Source organism: Gossypium raimondii, chromosome 2 (genome assembly GCF_025698545.1).
Source record: "Gossypium raimondii isolate GPD5lz chromosome 2, ASM2569854v1, whole genome shotgun sequence".
Lineage (NCBI taxonomy): Eukaryota > Viridiplantae > Streptophyta > Magnoliopsida > Malvales > Malvaceae > Gossypium > Gossypium raimondii.
This window is the reverse complement of record NC_068566.1, coordinates 4,468,593-4,485,219: the sequence shown is the minus strand read 5'-3', so window position 1 is coordinate 4,485,219 and position 16,627 is coordinate 4,468,593. Positions and strand designations below refer to the sequence as shown.

At 31.5% G+C, this 16,627-nt stretch overlaps 1 protein-coding gene and 1 pseudogene across 1 annotated transcript; one reads left to right on the top strand and one right to left on the bottom strand.

The window, feature by feature from the left end:
• On the top strand, positions 1 to 9,993 carry LOC105789467 (linamarin synthase 2-like; annotated as a pseudogene).
• A 3,285-nt stretch (positions 9,994 to 13,278) lies between these two features.
• Positions 13,279 to 13,766, bottom strand: LOC105787791 (histone H4). Its single transcript, XM_012614344.2, has one exon. It carries the CDS (start codon positions 13,689 to 13,691, stop codon positions 13,380 to 13,382), a length of 312 nt encoding a protein of 103 aa, XP_012469798.1. The 5' UTR covers positions 13,692 to 13,766; the 3' UTR covers positions 13,279 to 13,379.
• Positions 13,767 to 16,627: the final 2,861 nt, after the last annotated feature.

Sequence of the window (16,627 nt, the reverse complement as noted above, 5' to 3'; positions counted from 1 at the left end):
ATGGCTCCGGCGATGGACCTCGCAGGCAACCCCAGGTAAGTCTTTTTCTTTTTTATTTTCGTTTAAAAAAATAAAAATAAACAATAATGAAAATAAAGAAAAAGGAAAAATTGAAATAAAAAAAATAGGAAATCACCTTAGTTTTTGCTTTTTTATTTCTAATGTTCATAAGAAAAGCCAGAAGAAATTACAGTGCTCGTATTCGGCTGATATAACCGATTCTAAAATCCCTAAACTTCTATTTTTTTGTCGTTTTGTGCTTTGGATTGTTGTTTGTTGTTTGCTGCTTCTCTTTTGTTTTTTTTTTCTTTCGTTGCATTCTCTGCTTGTGTGTTGTTCACTGCTTTGCAGTGTCGAGGTTGATGATCGGTGATAAGCGGCGGTGGCGATGTCTTGGCGTCATGACGAAGGTGGGTGGCGAACGTCAAACGCCTTAACATTTGCTTCTCTGCTGAATGGGGTCAATTTTGGGCTGGGGTTATGTTTGTATTTGGGCTTAGGGTTTTTAATTAGGCTTGGGTTGTTGTTTGGTTTGTAACTAGGTTTGGGCTTCCAGGCAAAAATGGGCCACTACAGGTTCCTTTGATTTTTCTCGAATTTTGGAAGGTTTTTTGGTTATTTTGGCCTCGAATTGGGGTTGAGGGAAATAAAACGGCTAAAATGAGCCTTTTTCATGAACTCCGACCACCGGGGACGATGGCCGCTGTCGTCGATGACTGGTGGTTGCAGCGGAGCAACGACAGCTACCATGGTCAGCCTAAAAAAAATTTCAAAGAAAAAAAAAAGGTAAATGAGATTTTTTTTTTTAAATTGACTTATACAAGCATATCAAAACGAAGTCGTTTTAGCCTGGGTCCATTAACCCCAAAACGACATCGTTTTTGGTCTGAATCGATGACCCGACCCGGATCCTCTTAGGATCTGCGTGTTTTTGAAGGAAGGGTCTGATTGCCGCTCTAGTCCTTCCGCTTTTTAATTATTTTTCAATCTGGTCCTAACTCCTTTATTTTTTTCTTTTAGATTGCGGCATTTAATTTTATTTTGTTTTCAATTCAGTCCCCCGATTTGCCAAAGAAAATGTGCGTTTAATAGGGTTTGGTATATTTTCCCATTTAGTCCTTATTTCTTTTTGCACATTTCATTTTGGTCCTTTATTTTGTTTTATTAATTTTTTATTTACAATTTGTCCCCTAAATTTCATTTAAATTTTGATTTACTCTATTTATTTATTCATTTATTTTATTACATTTTAGCCCCTTTATCATTTATTTTATCCCGATTTGCCCCTAAAATTCCACTTAAGTTTTGATTTAGTCTTTCTTATATTTATGCATTTATTTTATTGTAATTTAGGCTCTTAATTTCATTTCAATTTTGATTTAATCCTTATTTATTTAATTTTGACCTGTATTGATTTTTTTATATATTATTTTTATGTATTATTTTATTTATTTACTTATTTGCTTATTTATTATGCGCTTCATTTTTATTTAAAATTTGTTTTATTTTATTTTATTTTATCTTCTTTTCATCAAGCATTTATTTATTTGTTTGTTTTATTATTTTTATTATTTTATTATCTATTTATATTTATGTATTACTTTTTTATATATATACTTAAAAATTAGATTGTCTATACTCTTTTATTTGCACAATTTTTTTATTTTTATCGTTATTATTTTTTATTCTTGTTATTTTATTATTTCTTATTATTTTGATATTTTCATGTCATGTTTATTTATCTTTTAATCATGCAGATTCCATCTTTTATTTATATTAAATTACAATTTATTATTACCATGATATGATTATTAATATTAATGTTATTATAATGATGATTATTATAATAATATTCTTTCATTTACTTATTATTTATCATTCTACTTATATAATCATTTTAAATTATTTCATTGTCATTATATCATACATTAGGTTTAAACATTTATTCATTTGTATGTCACGCCCGGATAAATTAAATGCATATCACCTTAAGTGTTACGTTCGTTTTTTCGCGCGATGCATAAAATGGGAAAATTTTTGAACCAAGGTAAATGTTCATTATTTTGGAATTAGAAAAGTCGTGTTCCTAACTTACGGTATATGGTTTTCTTCTAAAATCGAGATAGTCAAATATCTATTTTAAAATAAATATATAAAAAAAGATTTTAGTGTTTGTTCTCGTTTACGAGAATTTAAGACATTGTGTCCTAACTTACGGGACATGATCCTTTTTTTCTCGATTAACTTGAAGTAAGCCCCTTTTTGTGAAATTTAATTTAATTAAGTAATATCTTAATGAATGATCGTATTTTAAAATCTCTTCAAATTTCCAATTTTCGACGCTAAAGACATCAAATAATCAATTAGGTACCAATTTTGGGCGTAATGAGGGTGCTAATCCTTCCTCGTGCGTAACCGACTCCTGAACCCATTTTTTGGATTTTTATAGACCGAAAAACATTGTTTTAATAAATCAAACTTCTTATTAAAACGATCAAATTACAAGGTGACCCGATCACGCCTCTTAAAAGTAATTGGTGACCAGTACATTCTCGTTTTTTTTAAATAAAAAGTCGATTTCAAAAAAAGGTTTCGACACCCATCACAAGGCCATATTAACCCCCTTATGCAACTAGCCAAGCTCTTGCACTCTAGGGGTTTTCATATAACCTTTGTCAACTCTGAGTTCAATCATAGACGGTTGGTACGGTCTAGAGGGGAAGAAGTCGTTAAGGGTCTGCCAAACTTTTGGTTCGAAGCCATTCCCGATGGGCTGCCACCAGGGATTTAAATAGAGGTCCGATATCAGAATAGCGGCCTTTATATAGCGGTAGCGGCACCGTCTGAAACCGCTTTTGCTGAAAATAGCGTTGTGAAGCGAAGTCACTCCAAAAGCGGTGGGTCACGGCCACAATTTAATGGGTAACGGCCAACGGCCAATTGCGGCAATAACGGGCCGCTATTCCCATTATTTTTCGTTACCGTAAATTAAAAAAAAGTTATCCCCTCAAACAAAAATCAATAGAAACAGTGAAACACAATAAAACAAAAGGGAATATATTCCCCTACCTACAAAATCAGAGAGCTTTCAATCAAAAAAAGTAAAAAGAAGTCCAAAAAAACAGAAAAAAGTAATCAAAACTCAAAAGCAATATAAAATATGAAATTTTGTTTCTTATATTTCGGCAAACAACAAGCAGTAGATGAAAGCAAGGAGCCGAGGACTTGAATCTGAAAAGCAAACCCTGCCCTAATCACTTGCACATTCAGAGATTGATAATTTTCAAGTAAGTAGTACCTGAAATTTTGTCTTGATTTTGCTTGTTTGTCTTGAATCTGCAGTGCACATATGTTCTTTAGAATTGAGGACACCATTTGAACCGCTTGATGGACGCCATCTATTTCCTCTTCGAAGTTCTAGCCTTCTAGGTTTCTTCCAGTTCTCTCTCAGCCCTTCTAAGCCAGTGTTCCTTTACCTGGTTTTTCACACTTTCAACAGCAGTAGAAAGGCAACATATTCAGCCATTTTTGTTGATAGTCTGATGAGTGATGAGGTTGAAGTTTAGAGTTGGAGACTTGGAGCCTTGGAGGCTACTGGTTAGGGTTAGGGAATAGAAAGAATCGTTTCATTTTATTTTAATTTTTCTGTTTTTGTTTTGGTTTATGGCTTTATTGGCATGCTGCTCTGTTTTGTTTTTTCTTTGCCTATTGTTTTACTCATTAATTAGGGGGGCAGCCACCGTCCATTTTAACCACTAGAAAATAGGCATGTAAATTGTGCTTTTATTGAGAAATGGCAAGTTGGTAACCTTAATTTGCAGCCACCTTCCCTTTTATCCACCTGTCAATTGTTAAAAATTTTCTTAAAATAATTATTAGAAAATTTCTTTATTATATTTAAATATATATATATAAATTTCTGGACACAATTTTTAATATGACATGTAATAAAGTCTTTATAGTTAATTTTCCCTTAAGTCCCTTAAGTCTTTGTTATCTATGAACAAACATTCATATATTAAAATTAAAAATATTTGAAACACGAAATTTTATCATATGTTTGTTGAGAAAGTAAATGTTTGTCCACAAGAATCTAGAAAAGGATTTATGGAATTTCCAATGAAATGGTACCTTCAAATATAAATGTTAAGCAATTTAAGAATCTAATTGTAACTAGTAAAAAAAAGTAAAACATATCTAAGAAAAGAAACAAAAACACTCCTTTTGAAAGAAATCGAAAATGAAGATGTTTAGTTAGCTTATAAATAAAAAATAGTATTAAGTAAATAGAACACAATAAATGATTGGACAAGCAGAGGACTAAAAGAGAAAAAAACATTCATTTTATTTAGAAACAATAAATGAAAGAGCCCAAAAATTTAAAGAAGAATCTTGCATGACCCAAATATTTATAAATGAAAGAGCCCAAAATTTAAAGAAGCATCTTGCATGACCTAAATATTTATAAACTCATATTAGAGAGAAAAAAAGAAGAAAAGAAGAAGAAGCTTTAGAAAGGCGTCTCATTTATTAGCAAAATTAACACAATAAAGAAAAAAAACTTTAGATTTAACTTAAGAAAGTAAAAAAAAAAGATTTCTAAATATAATTTAGTTTGCATAATAAGAAAATTTTGAATTTTAAATTTGGTCCAATTTGAATTTAAATTATGTATGGATTATACAATAAATTTAAATTGTTCATGTTAATGATATTTAATTTTTTTTATACTATATTGTTGATAATATAAGTAATGAGTTGCTTATATTTCTAAACATATTTTTATGTTTCTTATATATAAATAAAAATAAAGCATGCCACCACGTGAAGAGTTCCCGACTAAAGGATTAGAGGGTGCACCAAGTAATGATATAGGTTGGCACTTTGGAACTCCAGTGCCAAATGCGAAAGGAAATATCGTATGTAAACTTTGTGGTAAAGTTGTGAAAAGAGGAATAACACGATTTAAAGAGCACATTGCTCATAAAACCGGCAATGTTGCACCATACCCTAATGTTACTGGTATGTGATACTTTATTATTATTTTTAAATGTTATTGTAAATTTATCAATAAAGATTATATATAATTGATAATAATATAAAGTGTGAATTATTTTTATTTTATTAACAGGTGTCATTAGAGAAAGTATGATGAATATGCTGAAAGAAGGAAACACAAAGAAAGTAGACAAAAAGAGGAGAAAAGATGAATTCTTATCTCAATTGAGAGAAGAGGAGGATGAACACGAGGAATTCATTGATGAGATTTCTGCTATAAGGCAAGCAACTCAAGAAAGTATCCAATCACAATATGAGTGGCATAGAAGGGAAGAATTCAGACGAAGTACTGGTGGTTGGGATAACATTTATGAAGAAGGGCAATCTTCTCAAGGATTAGCTAGAGAAAGAACACGTAAATCCATCCCAAGTGAGTCTGAGTTTACCTTAAGGGGAGCTATACCGGAATTGGTTAGAAGCAAAAGTTCAAAGCAACCAAAGTTCAATGGCTCTTTTTTAAAGAGTTTTCGAAGAAAGATAAGTGAAGCAGTATCTAAATTTTTAATATATGAAAGACTTCCTTTTCAATTAACAAGCTCTCCATGGTTGTATAACTTAATTCAAGTGTCAACAGAAGTTGGACAAGGTGTAAAGCTCCCAACACCTTATGAGGTTTTAGATGTGTATTTGGAGTCAGAGTATCAACGAGTTCGTGATTGGGTAAATGGACTAAAGACTCATTGGAAAGAATTGGGTGCAACTCTAATGTGTGATGGTTGGACCAACATTTTGAATCAAATGCACATCATTAATTTCCTTGTTTATTGCAATAAAGGAACCATTTTTTGGAAATCGGTAGATGTCTCAAGTGTCCGTAGTAGAGATGCTGAATTCTACTACTGTTTGTTAGATTCAGTTGTAGAAGAAATTGGAGAAAATTACATTGTCCAAATAGTGATTGATAATGAGGCAGCAATGAAAGCTGCTGGAAAAAAATTAATGTTGAAAAGAAAACATCTATATTGGACCTCATGTACAGCTCACTGTTTAGATTTATGCCTTGAAGATATTGGGAAAAAGCCCAGTGTAGCAAAAGTGTTAGATGAGGCAAAGAAAGTGACTTGCTTTATATACAATCACATTTGGACTGTTGATTTGATGAAGAAGTATACACAAGGGAAACAAATACTTCGACCCGCTCTTACTCGATTTGCAGCTCATTTCATTCAACTTGAAGAGATAACAAGATAAAAGCAAGGTCTGAGAGAAATGTTTAATTCAAAGGTCAGTATTTTATAATTAGTTAATATAATTACTTACATATAGTAACCTTTAGTGATTTTATTAGTTCCAAATAATTTAATTATATTATTTAAAAAAATTTCTTATGAATATATAGGAATTTAAAGAATCAAAATGGGGGCAGCAAAAGTCAGGGCCTGCTTATGAAGCCAAAAAAATTGTTTTGGCAAAAGATTTTTGGAAAAAAGCCAATGACCTCATAAAAGTTTACGAGCCCTTAGTAAGAGTATTGAGACTTGTGGATAGCGATGAAAAACCAACGATGGGCTTTATTTATGAGGCTGTTGATAGAGCTAAATGAGCAATTCAATAAGATTGTCGATATTTCACAGAGTATGAAAATATTATTGATAATAGATGGAATTTTATACATTCTGACTTGCATTCAGCTGGTAAGATAAAATGTTTCATATAATTAAGAACTATTTTTATATTTTATTATTTTAAGCTTTAGATTATTATTATTTGATGATATTCTTATAAATTATACTTAGGTTATTTTCTCAATCCTCAATTTCAATTTGGGGTGGAGCATTCTGAGAATGTACTAATAGAAACATTAGAAGGTACACGATCAGTAATTGAAAGATTTGAACCTTCTCTTGATACTCAAGTCAGAAGGTTAATCAAGTTAGATTCAAGTACTATTATTTGTAACTTAGTTACATAATTTGAAATAGAATTTTTATTTTTATTTTTATTTTTACTTTATCTTTTATTTATACAGTTGTTACTATTTAGAGATAAACATGAGACATTCGGTACTCCACAAGCACAAAGAGCTTGGAAGCAAATGAATCCGGGTAAACAGTTAATTAAATTATTTAATTTATTATTTAATTATATTGTACATTTTGAAGTTATTTTGAAATTTAAATAATATTATGCAGCTGAGTGGTGGATAATATACGGCACATGTGTTCCCGAATTACAAAAATTAGCAATTAAAGTGCTCAGTCAAACAACTTCAGCATCAAATTGCGAACGAAATTGGAGCACATTTAGTTATACTGACACCAAGGCAAGAAATAGGTTAAAGTATAAAAAACTTGAAAAACTAGTGTTTATCTATTATAATATGAGGCTTAAGATGAGGCATCAAAAAAGAATGAGCACTGATGATATAAATGCTAGTTTTAATCCTATCAGCCTTGATTATATCTTTGAAGATGTTGATCCACTATCACAATGGCTTCATGAGAAAGAGAATCCATTGTTAGATGGTGAAAATGTTGGTGTGTTGCCAGTGGATACCTCTGATGATGAAATAGATGTTGATCAATCTCAACAACAAATTTTGTCTCATTCAAGTTCTAGTTCAACTCCAAGTCAGAGTGGCGATGGACCCGATGATGGTGGTTTAAGTCCAATTGATGAGGATAATGGATATAGTGGTGATAGAGGTGAAATTAGGTCTTCTAGTCAGTATGGAGGAGAATATGGGGTTGGTACCACTGGTGGACATTTTCGTGACAGATCAGAGTTTGATAGAAATATGTTTCCTGAACCTAGGAGAGATAGAAGTGAACCTAGAGCTCCATCAAAGGGAAAAGGCAAGAAGCATACTTCTATAGGCTCCTCATTTGGTAGGAGATCGAGTTCTAGTAACCTTGGGTATAGTGATTCATCTACTAGCACTCAAGGTTTTTATCCACCAGAATAACCTTCATATTTTCAACCTTCACATGGTTATCCACAACCATATGGTTATTATCCACCATTTCCTAATTATGGTGTGCCATACCAGCCTCAAATGCATCCTCCTCCACTAATGTATCACCCACCTCCACCTCTCATGTATCCTCCTCCTCAAATATATCCTTCATATCAATTGTATGAAAACCAATGTGAAAATGTTACTTTTTTTGGATATATTTTTGGACAAAGGCCAAGAGAATCAAGTCAAGAACGCTCCCAAAGTGAAGGTGAAGGATTTGATCTTCCTCGTCATTCCACTAATTGGTGAAAACTAAATCGTACCACTATCATTATTTGTAAGGTATGTTTTATTTTTAAAGAAAAGTTTCGTTATTGTTCTTAATTTTGATGATATTAAAACATTTAAAATAATATATATCTTTAGATAAATGAATAGAGTATATTTTATGAAAAGATAATTAAGAATCAAGCATGTTAAATTATATATAAAAGTAGAATGAGAGTGAGAATAAGTGGTAGGAAATAGGAATAATTAATGAGAATCTATACATTAATTTATCTATTCCTTTTTCCTTTTGCAAGATAGAATGTTTATATCTTCACCATCTTCAAAGTCATCAAGAAATATTGAAGACATCTCTCGGTATGAATTTTCAATTCTTTTATCTATAAAACTTTCAAACTTATTAAATATGATAAATGTTTAATATTTCCTTTTTTACTTTGTTATTAGTTAATATAACATTCTTAGAAAATTGTAAATAAATGTAAGAATAATTAATGATTATAAAAGCCGTGTTCTCATATCATATTAATAAAGGTTCATAAGTGTTAGAAAACACTCTAAAAATCATTAAAAGTGACTTTTTATAATTATAATTATAATTACTATGTTTTACAATAAGTTGTGCGAATTTGAAAAAAATTCACGACCGCGATACCTGCAGTGACCGCAATAGCGTCTGTTATGTCCGCAACTGCGACAAACGCGATGCGACCGAAAACGCGACCGCGACCGCAAGTTAAATCCCTGGTTGCCACCTTCCGATTCCGATGCAACTCAGTGCGTTCCAGCACTATGCGATTCTACACGAAAAACCTGTTTGGCTCCATTCATGAAGCTACTATCTAAGCTTAATTCCTCACCGCAAGTGCCGCCTGTTACTTGCATAGTTTGTGATGGCCTCATGAACTTTGGTACCAAGGCTGCTCAACTCATTGGGGTGCCTTATGTTCAACTCTGGATGTCTTCGGCTATTAGCTTTTTGGGATATTTGCAGTACAAAGAACTAGCTCAAAGAGGTATTGTTCCATTCAAAGGTTAGAAATTTATGTTTTCTTTTGTGCTTGTAACTTAATTTGGGATATCTTAATGGTCACTCATGAAAATAATATCTTTGAGGTTCTCTATGTTACATGTAATTTGTAGAGTATTCCATGTGTTCTTTTGCATATTGGAACAAAAACATTGGTTTTCTTTTTCTTACAGATGAACACTTTGTTAGCGACGGGAAACTTGAAATGCCCATTGATTGGATCCCTGGTATGCCTAACATGCGCATTAAGGACATTCCAAGCTTCATAAGAACCACCGATCCCGACGACATCATGTTGAATTTCGTCATGGAAGTATGACAAGAATGCTTAAATTCATCTTCAATAATCTTCAATACATTCAATGAGTTCGAGAAAGAAGTGCTGCAAGTTCTTGCATCCAAATCCCCTAATATTTATGCAATTGGTCCACTCACCTTGCTCAGTAAGAACTTTCTTAAAATCCACCACCACTCATTAAATTCAAGCCCATGGAAGGAAGAACAAGTTGCATCAAATGGCTTGACAAAATGAAACCTAACTCTGGTATATGTGAATTATGGGAGTATAACAGTGATGTCCAATCATCATCTTAAAGAATTTGCTTGGGGACTTGCAAACAATAAATACCCTTTTCTATGGGTTGTTAGGCTCGATGTTGTGATGGGTGAATCTAACAACTTTGATAGAATGATAAAGGAGGCCTTACGTTATAGTTGAGTAGCATTATTTGAGTCTTTTGGCACGCGGTATTAATAGTACATAAAATACTTCGTTAAAATGAAATTTTGATTGAAATCATTTCTTATTAAATGTTAAAAAATTTAAATATTGAAATATTAATGAAATGTATGGTATTATACGTATCATAATATGAGTAAAAATATGTTATTAGTTCTTGTAATTTGATCAAATTTAAGATTTAATCTATTTTCTTTAATTTAAAATTTTTTGTCCAATCATTAACGTTGTTAGTATTTTTGTTAAAATTTGTTTACTTGACATGGTAATTAAGCTACCATCATATAACATAGTATATGATTGACGAAAACTAAACATGATAAATTGATAAATTCTAACAGAAACTACACCAATAATAATGGTTGGGCTAAGAGTTTTAAACTGAAAAATAGGAGGATTTAATATTTAATTTTCAAATAAAAGGTTAAATCTCAAATTTATTAAAAATACAGGGACTAAGAACATATTTTAACCTCAATAAATAATTATTACTCGGTGTGCCAAATTGTGACATAATATGATTGGATTTGCTTTTGTCTATTATCAGTCAACTTTTTGTGTGTTACATGCTCCATCTGTTTCTCTCATTGTCTCACTTTGATTTCCTTTAGGATTTTAAGACCATTCATTTCTATATATCAAATTTTAAATGTTATCCATATTCAATTTAAAAATATTTTATGATAGAATGAAAACAAATTATTTCAATATAAGTTTTATCTCTATTATCCTGTAATAGCCTCAAGTGTTGATGGTTGTGTGATTTGGTTGTACTTTATTAATGAATTAATTTTAATTTAATTGGTATGCGTATTGTTATCAATACAACTATAAGGATAATATAATAAATATAATATATTAAGTAATGGAAAACCAAAAAAAGAGATGAATCTTTACTGTTTTTTTATAAAATAGAATCAAGACGGTAAACTTATAAAATAATTGCAAACTTTAATGAAATACTAAAATAAATAGAATAAGGTTAGACTGGTTTAGAAAAGGTTTGATTAATATATGGTCGATTGTGTCATCCAATTGAGTGATTTCTTTTTTCTTCTAATATTGAAAGTATCGATAAATACTATCGAAAAATAGATACTATGAATCAATTAATAGAAATTGAATTCATTTTTAAAAAAATCATCGAAAAAAATGATCTATTTGTTGTCATTTATACAACCAGACCAAAAGCAATACATGATCTAAAACAAAGCTACACCTCAACACAATTCCAAAACATCCAATAGAATCATATGACACCAATAAAATACCAAAACACAATTGAGAATTGAATCAATTCCAATATCCTCAACCAAAACACGACACCAATAATCTATTGTGTGTAGCGGTCAATTTTAGTTTCATTCAAGATTCAAAACAGTAACAATTAAATTTAGATTATAGCAATTAAATCTATTTAGTTAAATTTTGTTACTAATTTTATACTATGCATAAAATTGTAGGTTCTTCATGGATTTAAAATCTTGACACAAATTATAACAATTAAATTCATTAAGTCGGTTGTTTTTTTAAGATTAATATGTGAAAATAGCTAATACCATGTGATAATATGTTGTTGCATTTGATTTTGGAAATGGTAGAACTTACTAAACTTAACAGTTACCGTTTGATAAGGATTGAATTTTAAAATTCAAAAGGTATAGAAGCAAAAAAAAAAAAACAATTTAAAGCATATAAACTAAATCACAACGTACGCATAGCATGGAGACAAGTAAAAAAATTTAACTAAATTTTTTATTTATTTTATTTAATTTAACATTTTAAATCTATTGTCGGTAGAGTCTTAGTTCAGCTGGCTTCGGTATTATTACTAGTGTAGGAGGACATAGGTTCAAGTGTGCTGGAGCATGTTTATCTTCTTATTCAAGGGTTAGAAAGGGATTATGCTTAGTTTTAAGCATTGTATACAAAAATACATTTTAAATCTATCCATATTTGGCATCTCGTGGAAAGATGCTTTCATTAGTTTCTTTAATGCAACTTTCAATATAATCACAAGTTGATTATATTTGATGCATTGCTAGTATATAAGTGTCGTTAAAAATGTTTTCGATTTGCATTTGTTCCAACTTTATTGTTCTAATGATGTTGCAATACAAGCTAGAACCAAAGAGTTTGCTAAGTCAAAGGGAGAAAATCAACACACGATATTTGTTAACTCAATTCAAATTCATAAATCTTAAGTCTACGGAGCCTTACTTAGAAAATGATTTTATTCAACATTTCATTTTATACAAATTATTACATATTACTCTCCCAGTAAATAATTATAACCCCAAAATCAAACCCAAATGGTTTCATATCACTATCCCAAAATACCCCACTTTACATTCAATATCTTTTCATAAAAAAGTCCGTGTCTAAATACACTCAACACAGTTAATGAAGAAGTCAACCAACAACTTATTTCTAAGCTAATGCAAGAGTCCCTCTAATATTTTCATAGGCTTGAAAGCATTTATAAACATGTCTTTCATCATCTTCAAATACTCTCTTAAGGATAAGATAAGCATATTCAACACTTCAAATTTCTTCCTTCCCTTTCAAATCAATCATTTGAAAGATAAAAGATCATAATTCATAACATGTTGTACCAGGAAATTTCACTTTCATTTACTTCTTAAATCATTTAAAGGAAAGTTATTTATATTTTAATTCACAAGTTAATGATATTTAAAATTATTTTATCTAAAATATTAAACTATAAAAAAATACTAATAATTTAGTCATCTTAATGTGTATTTTACCCAAAAAATTGTGATGTCTTCAAATAGGCTATTTTTAAGGGCCTTCACTCTCGGATTTGGGCTTTTTTCACTCCATTTTTAATTTATTTTTGTCGGGACACAATATTATTCAACATTTACTGCATCCAAACCCTTGACTCTTCGAAAAATGACTGCACATAAAAATAAGAAACAAACAAACAAAAGACCTAAAATTGTTCTCTACCAAATTTACCAACCAAGATACGCCATTCTTTTTGCTTTTGAGAGAAACTACAACTATTAAGGCAAGCTTAATTGCTGACATGATTTACAGTTCAATTCTTCACATATTTTTTTGTGGGAAAAGGCTAATAATCGATTGTTGACTTAGTTGCCATATTTTTCAAGATTTATATAACATTTAACGAGCCTTAACAGATTCCGCAAGAAACCGAAACGCACAGCAGCGATTATACCTATAATTTCAGGCGAACCCTAAATATTTTAGAACTGAGATTCAAAAACCAAAACCAAATTAGCTTTTGAAACGAGATTTTCAGAGAAATTCATCGTAATTCGAAACGAAAATACATCCTACAAGAAACTGTTACAAAATAGAAACCCTAAAATCCAAAATCAACCACCGAAACCGTAAAGAGTCCTTCCTTGTCTCTTGAGAGCATAAACGACATCCATAGCGGTGACAGTCTTACGCCTAGCGTGCTCCGTATAGGTGACGGCATCACGTATAACGTTTTCAAGGAAGATCTTGAGAACACCACGAGTTTCCTCGTAGATCAAGCCACTAATCCTCTTCACGCCGCCTCTACGAGCTAATCTCCGAATCGCCGGCTTGGTGATGCCCTGAATGTTATCTCGGAGAACCTTCCTATGCCTCTTAGCTCCTCCCTTTCCTAATCCCTTGCCTCCTTTTCCACGGCCCGACATTTTTGAAAAATCGAAGAGCTCTTTTGTCACAGAAAATTGGGAATTTTTTTGAACGCTTGAAAGCGAGGGATGTGGAGCGGGGTTTAAATAGGGGTTCTTTTTTTTGTTATGGATAGAGGAAAAGAATATGAACTGTTGGATTTGAACGATATCTGACGGTGGATATTGGTGATCCATAGCTTTTGATATTATTGGCTGAAAATGTAAGAGGAGTGTTCGTTTATCTAATGGTTAGTGAGTCGATTCATAGTGTGGTGTGCGTGTGTTTGCGCGATTTTGAACCGTGGATTAGGCTCTCATCTACGGTTCTCTTATAGTTGAAATTAACATATACAGTAGTATTTTCTTTTTCAAAATTTTAGTGGATTCTTCAATCATTTTGAATTATTTTATTTTTATTGTTGGAAGGATAATCACGAATTTTGAATATAAACAATAAAACAAACATAAAAAATATATAAAAAGAATTAGTTAATAATTATATAATTTATATTTACATATAGATATAGTTTTAGATATATAATTCAAATATATTTATATATATAATTTTTTTTTGTTATTGTAGCGACTTAAAATTTTGCACGGGCGCTAGTCGAGGCGATTATTGAAAATTTAAAAAACAGAGTCTCAGTTTTATTTTTATTTTTTAAAGAGAGTCGCCATCGATTTTTTTCTAGGTGTGATCGGACACCTAATAAATTCTTTTTTTAAAAGAAAACTTATTATTTTTTAAAATTTTCTAAAAAAAGAGAGTCAATTTTAGGTTCACGTCGAAATCAAGAGAAAATTAGGGTTCAGGAGTCAGTTACACACGAGAAAGGTATTAGCACCCTCGTGACGCCCAAAATTAATATCTCGTTAAGCGTGTGTTGTCTTAATTTTTAAAAATACGAGTTCAATTTAATATTTAATCGTGATCCGATTTTCTTTGTTTTTTTTAATGAGAATTTTGATAAATTACATATTATTATATTATATATATTTTTAAAAATAATTTGACAGCTATTGAAAAATTACAAAAATAGAAATTTGATTTTTTAAAATGCGAGAAAAACTTTTTTTTAATTTATCAATTTTAGAAGTGGCGTCCCGTATTTAAAACGAGCTAATTATATTCACCTAACATAACGATGAAATCAATGTCTTAATGTCAAATCGATCTGTTGCCTTGTGTATTAAAATTTTTAAATTAAAAATTGCAAATAAATTAACATAATAATATTTCTAAAATTAAAAAAGAAAAATATTTAAAAACGCCGATAATATTAAAAACGAGATGTCATCAAAATATATGAACTAAATTAAAAATGGGTAAAAAAAATTACCGAAAAGCCCAAAATTACGGGCTTGATCAAACGGGTTACACGACTCAGGCTCTTTTTTTTCCCCTTTTTTTCTGCTGTTGGGCCTGCTGGGAACTGGGCTGTCTGCTGCCTACTGCTGCTGGGCTGGACACTGATGGGCCTGAAGTTGGGCCTGCTGGACCAGCCTGCTCGATGCTGCTGGGCCTGGCTGTTGGGGTGGGCTGGCTGTGCTTCTGGGCTGCTGCTTTTTTTCTTTTTTTTTCTGCTGACAGGCCTGCTGTTTGGCTGCCTGCTGCTGGGCTGTCTGGCCTGCTTGCTGGGTGCTGGCTGGCCTGCTGGGTTGGCTGATACCGGGTCGGGTCGGGTTGTCGATGGTCAGGTCGGGTCAGGTCGGACCGACCTGACTGTTTTTTCTTTCCTTTTTCTTTTTCTTTTTCTTTTTCTTTTTTTTTCTTTTTTTTCCTTTCTTCTTCTTTTTCTTTCCTTTCTCTTCTTCTTCTTCGGGCCGAACCCTAACCCGCCGCCGTCACCGCTGCTTCCTCCGTCTGGCGTAGCTCCCTATTCTTCTTCCTCCTTTTTTCTTCTTTCTCTTCTTTTCTCTCTTCTTCTCCTTTTTTTTTTTTTTGCTATGTTTTTTTCTTGGGTGTTTTTTATTAATTTTTTTTTGCTTGATTTGCTTCGCTCACAATTTTTTTTTGCTTCATTTGTTGTTTTTATTGTTGATTTTTGCAGGGATTAGGTGGCTAGGGAGGAGGGGGGCCATGCCTTAGGCCAGAGGCCGGAAATCGCGGAGGGCAAGTGCGCAAACGGATGGTTTTTTAGTCAAAATGGAAATGAAAACTAAAAGAAAAAGGAGACCAAGAGTTCTTCTTTTCTAGTTCAAGGATTAATCTGATGTATTGGTTTTGGTTCTGTCTGGAAACCAAATTAACATTTTCTTTTAATTAATTTAGAAAATTCAATTAATTAATTTTATTTAATTTAGAACTCAATTAATTTACTTGGTTAGACATCTATGTTGGCATTTAAAATCCATTTTAATTCACTGCCACGTCGGACTACCATTTGGGAGGTAATAGATCTTAACGATAGAGTGAACATTTTGTAATAAAACGATAACGTAAGTGACTAAAATATAATCTGATGCAAACAAAAGTGACTATTTTAATAATTTACCCTATTTTAAAAGAAATGTAATTATCTAATTTAAGGATGACAAATTTTGAAATGTCTGATGAATTTTGAATCGTCTCCCTTCAAATGGAGTGACTTTATTTTTGGACTGTAAAAATGGGGCGAGACATTGTACATAACTATTAAAAAGTTATTTTAGAGAAAACTATTAAAAAGGTAAAATAATAATTTCTCGTTTATATATAATATATTTATTAGAAAAATCAAATTAGGGCGATGCAAGACAATATCTTAAATCTCAGATGATTTTTTAATGTTTAAAGGTGGCCGGAATCTTCCCACAATAAGAGGGAGCCAAGTATGTATAAAAGATTATATCAACAGAAAATAGGTGAGATCATATTGTAGGCAAATTTTGAAGCCGCGTGTAAGTAAGAACATTCCCGAATAAATTAACTAAATAAGAGTCAGCATTTACCTCTGTTTTGGATTAAGCAA

What these genes read in the sequence shown, in the direction of transcription:
- LOC105787791 (XM_012614344.2), bottom strand. Translation starts at nt 13,691, where the DNA reads ATGTCGGGCCGTGGAAAAGGAGGCAAGGGATTAGGAAAGGGAGGAGCT.